Consider the following 10,999-nt stretch of genomic DNA (forward strand, 5'->3'; position numbering starts at 1 on the left):
GCTTTTCCAAATTATCACAACTAATGAACCAAATTCTTACCCTCACCTAATGTCTGTGCCACTCTCCATCTTAATACCTACACCATTTCTTAAATGAATGTAACCTGTTCCCTGTGGGCTAAGAATAAAGTCACTCACTCAAGTCAAATAGCTTTGACCATAGCAGGAAGTTTGTATCCAAAAATCATGCATACAATTCATTCTTTGTTGCAGCAGAACTGTCAACTCTCAGCTTAGCTACGATGGAGGTAAAATCCTTTGGTGATGTGGGGGTCATTGAAGTACAGCCTTATTACAATGAACTCCAATGTCTAAAAATTGTTCTTATTTTGGGCTTGTACCACAGTAAGAGCCAAGATTTTAAACTCAAGTAAATACAAAACAAGCAAACAAAAAGACTTTATATATTTATGTTCATTTAAGAAAATACTAGTAGTGATGTATTATTTTGAAATATACAGTTAATATGTTTGGAGTTATTTAAAATTTATATTGAGAAAAACGTATGTGTTTTCAGTATTGCTGTAGACAAGCATCTACATAAGACTGTTCAGCTGATTGTTGTTTTATATCAAAGAAGTTTTACAATACTCATTTTTATTGCTATAATGTTTTATAAATGTTAAGAATATGATGAAATAAAAAAATGAAAGGTATTGCAGGTATTGAAGGGGGCATGTCTGGGAGGAGTTGAGGTACAAAAGGGAAAGAAGAATGTGATATAATTCTATTTACTTAAAATATGTTTTTACATGTTAGCAAATTCAGATAAATTGAAATCATGTATCTTTTCTCATTATAATGCAATAAAAATTAAATTAATAAAAGAAAAAAAGAGTTGCCTTGCCTCTTCGCAACAATACAACAGCGACTAAGATGACATCTAAGATGTCATGTTAATGCTATCATCACTGTCATGGTTTCTCAAATCACAGTGCTGGTGAGGTGGTGTTTGGAAGTCAAAAATCCAAATGCTCACCACCACGTGGGATTTCCTTTCTGTTTTACTGATTGTGCCAACTTGAGTATCTGAGAAAATATAAATCAGAACTAATGATGTGTTTGACATTAGTGCTGGAGGGTCGTAAATATTGCAGAGGAAGGGTCCATTTGCGCTCCTATAACATTTAAGAGAACACAATCAGGAGATGGACAAGCTCGAACCGACTCTACTTGGTGTAACCAACTTTCCCCTGTTCTTCTTCTAGTTGCGAGAGTCTCTAGCGATGCTCAAAGCTGCCAAGAAGATGCGCTGTAGGATTCAGAGGTATAACTGACATGCAACTTGCAAAGAGAGCTGGCATGGTTATGAGGTGGACAGGCGGAGTAGTGTGAGCATTACATCCATGTGAGCAGAGATGCACGTGTGTGAGGCCAGGGTCACATTTCTGTTTCTAGTCACTTCACATGATTACACAGTTGCATGGGCAGGGAATTAACTCAGTGGTAGAATGTATGTTTTCCTATGTAAGGCCCTGGTTTCATCCCCATGTACCACAAACATAAAAGGAGAAAGTAGGTACTTATACAGTCCCTCAACCTCACAAGTAACCCCACAACAAGCTAGAAAAACGATAGAGCAACCAAATAGCTTGTTTTTCAAAGAATTTGCTAAATTACTTTTAAGATGGTTATTTAAAAATCATGTGGCATTTAAAAAATTCACTCATGAGAATAATTCCTTTAAAATATTCAGGATTGAACTTGAAAATTCCAATTTAGTCGTCACAATTGAAAAACAAGCAAGAGAAATGGAAGTACTTGGTGAAAAACTGATACATGCAGGAATCAGTGTGGTAAGTTTAATAGATTTCTCATTAATGGCCTTAATATGGAAGAGATGTTGTTCTTTCTCTAGTAGTATTCCATAGGACTCTGTTATCCAGAATGAAAAGGCTCATTGATAAAAATATTTGTTTTAGTCATATTGCTACTATTCATTAGTAGAGATGAAAGACCACTGGCTTTACAGAAATTGACCAAATTAATAAAAGAAATGATTTTGGTAGCATTTTTAATGAGATTCATTGATGGTCCTATTTTACATGGTCATCCATTGATGGGCACATGCAATGCTTCCCACAGCTTGGTTGCCGCCACCAGTGCTGCTTTGGACGTAGTGACTATGTCTGGGCCTCTGATAAGTGTTTTAGACGTTCAGTGGTGGTTAGATGAAGAATTCCGACTTTATCTTATTTCCAGTCTCTCACAGTTAGCTTCTGTTTTGCTCTCTGTTGCTACCAACTTGGGGAGAAGAACATTATTTCCCTTTAGATCTCTCCAGTCATAGTCAGTCACTGAGAAAGAAGGTCAGGACAGGAACATAAGGCAGGACACTGAAGGCAGGGACTGAAGCATATAACTTGTTTCCCGTGGCTTGCTCAGCTATGCTTTTTATGCAGCCCAGGCCCACATGCCTAGGAATCAGTTGGATGGGCCCACCTTTGTCAGCCATCAGTCAAGAAAATGTCCCACATACATGCCCCCAAGCCAATCTGACTGTGAAATTCCTCATTTGAGATCTCCTCCTCCCAAATGTGTCAGGGTGGCAACTACAGCTAACTGTGTCAGCTTTAGGGGAAAAATAACTTACAACTTCTACTCCTCATCAAGAATAAATACTAAGTCTTACAGAAGTATTTTTTTTTTCTGTGCCAGAGAATTGCCCTGTGTCACTCACTCCTTCAGGTTTTAAAAAGAAAAGTTATGTCTGTTAAAAAAAAAAAAAAGACATGGCTTCTTGGTTGTGTGGGACCTTGCAGAGTGCCTAGGACTCCTCCCACTGACTGTCATCATTGTCTGACCTTCCCAGCCATGTGACAATCCATGCCCCCAAAAGGTAGATATTCCACTAGGATGGAAATGGTATTGCTGTAGAATGAAAGTTGTGTATCTGTACATCAACAGAGCAGCATCCTGACATCCATGTCCTCCTTCCTGGGAGCTGACCCCCGGCATCCATGCCCTTCTTCCTGGGAGCTGACCCCTGTTGCATTGTGAGCCCCAAATTGGACCAATGAAGTAGTTGCTCTTTTTACTCAGCGAGCTCAGGCTCTTTTCATTTAAGCATCTTTCTTCAGCTCAGCTTGCACGTTGATTTGCTCTCAGCATTGTGTTGTAAAATCCCCTCTTCATCAACCTTCCCAGGCAGGCCTCCAAGACCTAACTGCCAATCTCTCGAAGTGTCAGCAGGTGCCCAGTAACACCCCTTGAAGCCACTATGGCTTCTGTCTTTCCTATTCCCAAGGTATGCCATATTTAGCCTATTTTTAATTTTTATAATTTCTCACCTGGATCCACCGCGCGCTCACCGCTCCCATCCCTCTTCACTCCTCACAGATCTCCTTCTCAAACTGTCTTCTATTCATTTGTTTTGTGACCCAGTGAAACTAACCAGGGCCATCTGTGTGGCATCAAGACTCCAGAAACTTCTTACTTAGTTCCTTTTGGGTTACAGTGTTCATGATTAAAATTTCTGAATTGATTTTACTATTTTTGGAATTATGAAATTATGAAATTCACACACAAGGCCATTCATGGCTGAGGATGTGACTCAGTTTGCCTAGATTGTGCTAAGGTCAGCTTTCAAAACACAGTACTCCACACCACAGAAACTACACACTCACACACACACACACACACACACACACACACACACACAGGTGTGAGCACACATATATGTACAGGTACACATACACATACAAGCTCACACACATGTACATGCACACACATGCAAACACATACATGCAAAAAAAATCACAAAGACTTATTAGTCGTATTTAGTAAGTTGATATTGAAAAAAACTTTGAACTCCAGTAACTTTTTCTATATTGAGTTATTTTTTACTAGCATGCAGAGAAACAGTGGGACATTTTTATGTCTTTATGTCTTTATCCATTGTTGCTAATTCTTCGAACCCCAGTGCCCCCCCTGGGCCCCATTACTTCCCTTTTCTAAGTCACCTTATTTCCCCACTTTTCCTTTTCAAAAAGTATATTCCATTTCCGGCATACTTACAGTTGCTGAGTTGTGGGTGGAAACTGAAAATTTAAGATTCACAGAAGTTACTTACATTCTGATTTGTAAAAAGTCCATCTTTATAATTTGTTTTAGGCGGAAGCAGCACCGGAAGGAGAACCGAGGGAAACAAGGGAGGATGTTGCTGCATCGTGGAGTCAGGTGGAGCTGATGGCGCTCACATCTGAGCTCGCTAAAGTGAGAATGCAAGACGATTCTTGTAAAATGGAAGTGCAAAAATACAAGGAACTCTATCTAAAAGAACTAAGAAGTAATAATGCTGTACTCTCAAGTCTTCAAAATAGGTGAGAGAGCGGGAGAGCGCGAGAGCGAGACTGGTGTGTTGAGACCAAACTAAGATCAAAACTGCCAGTCATTAAAGCACACTTCTCAGTGAGCTGCGTTCCTGGATCTGCAGATTATGAGAGCTAAGTGTTCATTGTAATTCTGGGAAGTTATGCTAAAGCACTTCATCCTGGCAAATTACGCTCAATGCACTTCCTTTGAAATGTTAATTCGGGACACTACTTACTCCTCCATTCTTCACTGGATGTCTATTTCCACCTCCATATTCTCACTTAGTTAATCTACTGATTCTTAGGTGTTTATGAAACTCTTTAGGTTAACATGGTTGTTATTATAACTCGATTATTGTGTTTTCATAAAAGCTTAACTATTTTTGGGAGATTATAACCTAAACCCAAGCTGTCAAGTGCACCCAGGGCACATTCTGCATTGAGCTTTCCTGTGGTCTTCAGTGTCACCATTAGAGGGTGCAGCAGAGTCACTCACTGCCCTGCATTTTTGGGACACAGAAAAGACCAACCCTAACTGAAAGAAGCAGAAGTCTCAGCTGGTTACAGCAATTCCTTGTTCAGTTGGAGTGAGAGTGTGTGGCAGGCAGAAATGTCAGCTCCACCTCACTGCCTTGGAAAGGAGTTGGGAAAGCACCACCCCGGGGAAGCACCACCCGGGGAAGAACCACTCCGGGCTGCTTGCTTCAGTTTCTTGTTCTCTCTCCATCTTGGCCTCCCTGACTCAGAACTCAGGGACAAAGGCTCAGTTTCTTTCACTTTGGTGCAATGAATATACAGATGGTAGAAGCAAATGCTCGTGGATGTGTGTCTTAGGGTTTCTATTCCTGCACGAAGCATCATGACGAAGAAGCAAGGTGGGGAGGAAAGGGTTTTTGCAGCTTACACTTCTACACTGCTGTTCAACACTGAAGGAAGTCAGGACTGGAACTCAAGCAGGTCAGGAAGCAGGAGCTGATGCAGAAGCCATGGAGGGATGTTCCTTACTGGCTTGCTTCCCCTGGCTGGCTCAGCTTTATCCTATGCCGACTTCTCCTAATCCTGCTCGGCTGTGGGATAGCAGTTCTTCTTGTATGTGGAGTTTTCTTGATTGCCCAGTGGACTGTGTTTAGCCAAGGCAGACTGCACTCAGCCAGCAATGCTGCATGCCCACAGGCCTTGGGGTGCTATATGGTACTCAAAGCACCATGTAGAGCTTATGCTTGGCCTCTTAGGCTGAGTGCTGATTGTGGCCCTGATAGCAGCTGCGGGGAGTCCTCCTGGGGAATTTCTGCTTGCACATCTGTTTAGGTTTCCTGGTAGGAATCTGGACTCATTGGTCACACTTGGGCAAGTGCAGTCCAGTGGGAGGGAAAGTTCAGGGCCTGGGGGTAGAAGAGTTTGTGGGGTGCTGATCAAGTCAGTTGCCAAGCTGGAGAAGTAACTCATGGGGTGATAGGAAAGTCCCTTTCATGGTTTTCCAAAATCATTACCAGACAATTGTTCCAGTGTGGCTTCTTGCCTTCCATCTTACCTGGAAATCTTCAAGATTTGATTTCTTTGAATCACTAAAGTGTTTTGCTAAACACAAGTGTATTAGTCAGCATTCTCTAAAGTGTATATATGCACATGCATGTGCACGCACAATCACATTCACACACAGAGGGCATGGACACAAATGCACACACGTGTACACACACAGAGAGAGAAGGGGGGCATTTATTAGACTGACTTATAAGCTGCAATCTGCACAGTTCAATAATGGCAGCCACATAAAGTTGAAAATGTGTTATCTGCTCAGTCCATGAGACTAGATGTCTTAACAGTCTAAGTCTGGCACTTGAGGATTCCTGGAGAGCTGCTGGCCTTTAGTCTATGTTGGAAGCCTGAAGAAATTGGTTCTAATATTCCTGAAGAAGAGTTGCTGCAACAAGTTAGATGAATTTGCCAGCAAGAGTGAGGGGAAGCAGGCAAAAAGAGAAGTTTCTGTCTTCCACGTCCTATAGTCTTGGCTGCACCAGAGGGTTCCACCTATATTTAGAGAGAAATTTCTGCTTTAAATGATTTGATCAAGAAAGACCAGGCTGGCCTAGAACTCGCAAAGATCCTCCTTCCTCTGCCTCCCAAGTGCTGGGATTTAAGGCCTGTACCACCACTTCTGGCTCAAGAAAGACCAGGCTTGCCTAGAACTCACAGAGATCCTCCTGCCTTCACCTCCTAAGTGTTGGGATTAAAAGCATGCACTACCACTTCTGGCTCAGGTATTTTTAACTTTTACTGATTGCATGTATTTAGTAGTATGACATGATATTTGAATATGCTCATATGCAATGGAATTATTATAATTATCAAGTAAGCCTTTATATTATAGAGTTACCCTTTAAAAATGTGAATCTTTGGGCTGGTGAGGTGGCTCAGCGGGTAAGAGCACCGACTGCTCTTCAGAAGGTCATGAGTTCAAATCCCAGCAACCACATGGTGGCTCACAACCACCCGTAATGAGTTCTGACGCCCTCTTCTGGTGCGTCTGAAGACAGCTACAGTGTACTTACATATAATAAATAAATAAAAAAAATGTGAATCTTTATAGGCACATTAAAAAATCAAAGTAGATAGGCCACAGCTTTACCTGTTAAGCACATCATTAATCTGTCATATATTGTTTGATTCACTAATTGGCTCAAAGTTCCTGTTGTTGTCTTTTGAGACAAGGTCCACTCTGTAGATGAGGGTAGTCTGGAACTCACAGTCTGGCCTTAAACTCACAATCCTTCTGCCTCAGCTTCCTAAGTGTGAGGATTATGTGTGTGTGTCTTGAGACTGATCTTAAGCCTATAATTGTGTGCAGTCCATGTCCTGCCACAGCTTCAGAGTTAATGCACCATTGTACTCTGATGCCACCACTCTCTGAGATGCAATTCGTGTAGGAACCCTGAAGTCATTTGGGGGAACATGAGATTTACTCCATGTTAATATTTTTTTCCATCTGTGCAGGACTTGCAAGCATCCAGAGCGGTCATGCTCAAATCATGAGGAGGAGATGCAATGGGAGAGCTCTTCAATGATGGCTCTTGTAGGGCCCCACCCCGAGTGCCCCCAAATGCCATATCTAACAAGCAGCACCGTGGAGCCACAGGGAAATGTGCCCCAGTCCTCCCAGTGCCCAGAAGCCCGATGTGAATTCATGGACAATCCCAGAAGCTGGGTGAGTTGCATAGTCATACTTCCTTTGGGTTTTAACTTTCTGTCATCACTTGGTGCTTAATTTGAGTGAACTCCTGAGTTATTTAGTTGGCTTATGCTTTGATAGGAGAAGGTCACAGTAATGCACATAAAGAAAAGAGAAAATTTCTAAGTGAAAACATTGACCTTGAGCTCTCATTTTCAATAAGTACTGCTCGTCATTTGTGTTAATACTTATAAAGACATGGACAGAGATTAGCTTTGTTAAACCCTGCACCTACATCAAGTGTTACAAAATGGGCATGAGTCGGGTAGAGGAGTCCTGAAGTATTTTAAGAAATATGTGCAAGTCTTTTTACTTAAAAAAGTAACCTTTACTAATTTCTTTCCAAAGTCTGAAGATAAGGAGAAAGTATGGCTTGAACTGATCAGCTCAGTACGTTCTCTACTCTGTGCTTTGCATCGAGAAACCAGGAGGACTAAAGAGTTACAAAAAGAGCTAGCCAAGTAAGACTTTATTCAGCCATTATTTGGCTTAAGTAAAATTACATGAAGCCCTAAATACAAACTCACACTGAATGTGCAGTATTGTAATATGGACTTTAGACACTCAAAGTGCATCCTGAACAGTTTTGGTTGTCAAAGTATTACATTTAGTCTTTAATCATTTTAAAAACCATATGAATAATGTCATCTGCTCCCCTCTTCTTCTGCCTTGAATTTTTATTCCTATAGATTTTATCATCCATTTCTTTTGTCTTATCCTAATAACTTGATTTAAAATAAAGATGGTCCAGGTTTTTTTTCACATTAATTTTCATTATTGATAGCTAATACAAAAAGAGAAACATATACAATTATATCACACAAAAGAGATTTTTATTATTTTATTAATTTTCACTCTTTCAGAATCTCATACGTACACACGATGTGTTTTGGTCAAATCCACTTCCCTACCTTCTCCTCCCGTTTCTCCTTTGTGCCTCCCACACCACTTTCCTCTACACTTTATGTACTTTTTTCTTTGTTGTTGTAGTTAAGGACATCCCAAGTCTCTTGTTCCTACCTGTGTGGGAATGGATATAGGACCATCCACTGGAATATGGCTAGATCTCCAAGGACCACATCCCTAAAGAAAACTGATTCTCCTTCCCCTAGCAACCATTAATTGCTAATAGCTCCTCATCTCAGGGTAGAAGTTTCTGAGCCCCTGTGCTGGGTAGTTTTCTGTCAACTTGACACAAGCTAAAGTTGTCTGAGAGGAGGAAACCTCAATTAAGAAAGTGCCTCCATTAGATCAGGCTGTAGGCAAGCTTGTAGGACATTTTCTTCGTGATTGATGGGGGGGGGGGCTACCCTGGGTTGGTGGTCCTGGACTCTGTAAAAAAGCAGGTTGAGCAAAGTCAATAAGCAGCACCTCTCCATGGCCTTTACATCAGCTCCTGCCTCCAGGTTTCTGCCTTATTTGAGTTCCTGTCCTGACTCCCGTCATGGACAACTTAAGGGAAGTGTAAGCCGAATACCCTCTTTCCTCCCCACCTTTCTTTTGGTCATGGCGTTTCTGCACAGCAATTGAACCCCTAATTCGGCAGCTACTTCTCCCATTCTTGCTGTGATTTCTACTGGTTTGATCTTGGCAGGTCTTGCGCATGTCGTCAGGTTGCTTTGAGATCACATGTGCAGCAGTCCTATTGTGTCCAGAAAATAGTTTGCTTCGCACAGATGTCCATTACTTACTGCTCTTGCCATCTTCCTTCCCTCTCTTTGACAATGATCCCCAAGCCTTGGGAAGGGGAGAATGTGGTGACAGGTCCCAGTTGGAGCTGAGCACTGCAGTCTTTATTCTCTGCATCTTGGCCGGTGTAGGTTCCTGTGTGAATCACTGTCTACTGCAAAAAGAACCTTCTGATGAGGGCTGAGCGATGTGCTAATCTATGGGTGTGAAGATGAGAACATGAAGGGAACTGTAGAACTATGTCCATTTAGCAGATTAATATTACTTAGTTTCCTCCCAGGGCCTATGACCTAGCCAGCCATAGATTTGGGCCCAGTTAATAGTACCAGGCACGAGTGGTTTTGTGGTGTAGGATTTAAATCCCATCAGAAAGGGCCTGTTTCCTCCACAACATTCACGGTGCTGTAAGTGGGTGTTTACGCAAACCGGTCGTTATTGTAGCTCTCAGGAGTCACAGCCCTGCAAAATTGTTGATTGCTTCTGGTAGCAAGCGTACTTCCAGCACCATGAAAGATAGCCGATAGGTAAGAAGTATGCAGGCAAATTGGGACCAGCTTGATTTCTCCATGTTCTATGAAACAAGTAAGTGGTATCTTCAGCAGCAGGTCTTGTTATCAAGTTCTAGAGGGTAACTGAGGACAGTGGCAACATGAAATGTTGGTGGGGAGACTATGGTAGTCAACACTTAAGAAAGAGCTTACCCTTACCAGGCATTGGTTTTTATTAGATAGCCCGGGGTATCTGGAAGAAGAGTGTTCTCTATTCAGTGTAACTTTATGTAAATGCCTTTATATAGTGTTCTCATATGAAGTGTCTATGTAGCTTTTCTTTTGTCATTTTCAAGAGTCTTCAGTTTGTCATCCCTCCTATCCCCCACTTCATTTAACCCTTCCTATTCCATCATTGCTCTTCTCTGTTCCATATTGCCTGTGTTTCACATCCTTTTCCTGAGATCCCTACACTTACAGCCCTCGGCTAGTTTCTTCCTTCTGTGGGTACTCCAATCTAAACACATGTATCTACAGAGTCAAAGCTAGCATCCAGGTAAGAGGGAGAACATGCAATGATGGCATTTCTGGGTCTGGGTCACTTCATTCAGAATTATTATTCCCAATTCCATCCATTTTCCTAAATGTTTATTTTTCTTTACAGCTGAATAAAATTCCATTGTACATAGGCAGCACATTTTTATTATCCAAGTGACCACCTGATGGGTATCAAGGCCCTTCCCATGTCCTAGCCATTGTGTCTAGAGCAGAAATGCATGTGAGTGGGCATGTGCCTCTGTTCTAGGATATAGGGTCTATGGAGACTATGTATATAGCTGGGTCATATGGTAGTTCTGTTTCTAATGTTTTGGATCTAATATCCATCTTGATTTCCTTAGTGGCTGTAAAAGTTTGCCCCATCACCAGCAGTGAAGGAGTGGTTTCTTCCTCACATCCATGCCAGAATTTATTACCATTTTACCTTTAAAAAAATGTTAGCCATTCTGACTTGAGTAAGATGAAATCTCACAGAAGTTTTGATGTGTATTTCCCTATAGCTAAGGATACTTGTAAGATATAGTTCTCAGCCATTGTATTTCTTTGAAATCTCTGTGTTAGTTCTGTCTTACTTGCTGTTCTATTGCTGTGAAGAGACACCACGACCAAGGCATCACTTATAAAGGGAAGCATTTCACTGAGGCTTCACTCTTGTTCCAGAGGCCTAGTCCATTATTACCATGCTGCTGGAGCAGAGGCCTAGTCCATTATTACCATGCTGCTGG

General features: G+C 41.6%; 1 protein-coding gene across 1 annotated transcript in view; it reads left to right on the top strand.

Annotated features, from left to right (window-relative positions):
- Nucleotides 1–10,999, top strand: part of Ankrd26 (ankyrin repeat domain 26) — a 32,197-nt gene that overhangs the window by 16,532 nt on the left and 4,666 nt on the right. Inside the window, exons 3-7 of the mRNA XM_031366261.1 lie at nucleotides 1,209–1,267; nucleotides 1,697–1,796; nucleotides 4,114–4,322; nucleotides 7,305–7,515; nucleotides 7,888–8,000. Coding sequence (XP_031222121.1) covers nucleotides 1,209–1,267; nucleotides 1,697–1,796; nucleotides 4,114–4,322; nucleotides 7,305–7,515; nucleotides 7,888–8,000 — 692 coding nt within the window. The remainder of the gene's footprint in view (nucleotides 1–1,208; nucleotides 1,268–1,696; nucleotides 1,797–4,113; nucleotides 4,323–7,304; nucleotides 7,516–7,887; nucleotides 8,001–10,999) is intronic.

This window comes from Mastomys coucha, unplaced genomic scaffold, assembly GCF_008632895.1.
Source record: "Mastomys coucha isolate ucsf_1 unplaced genomic scaffold, UCSF_Mcou_1 pScaffold13, whole genome shotgun sequence".
NCBI lineage: Eukaryota > Metazoa > Chordata > Mammalia > Rodentia > Muridae > Mastomys > Mastomys coucha.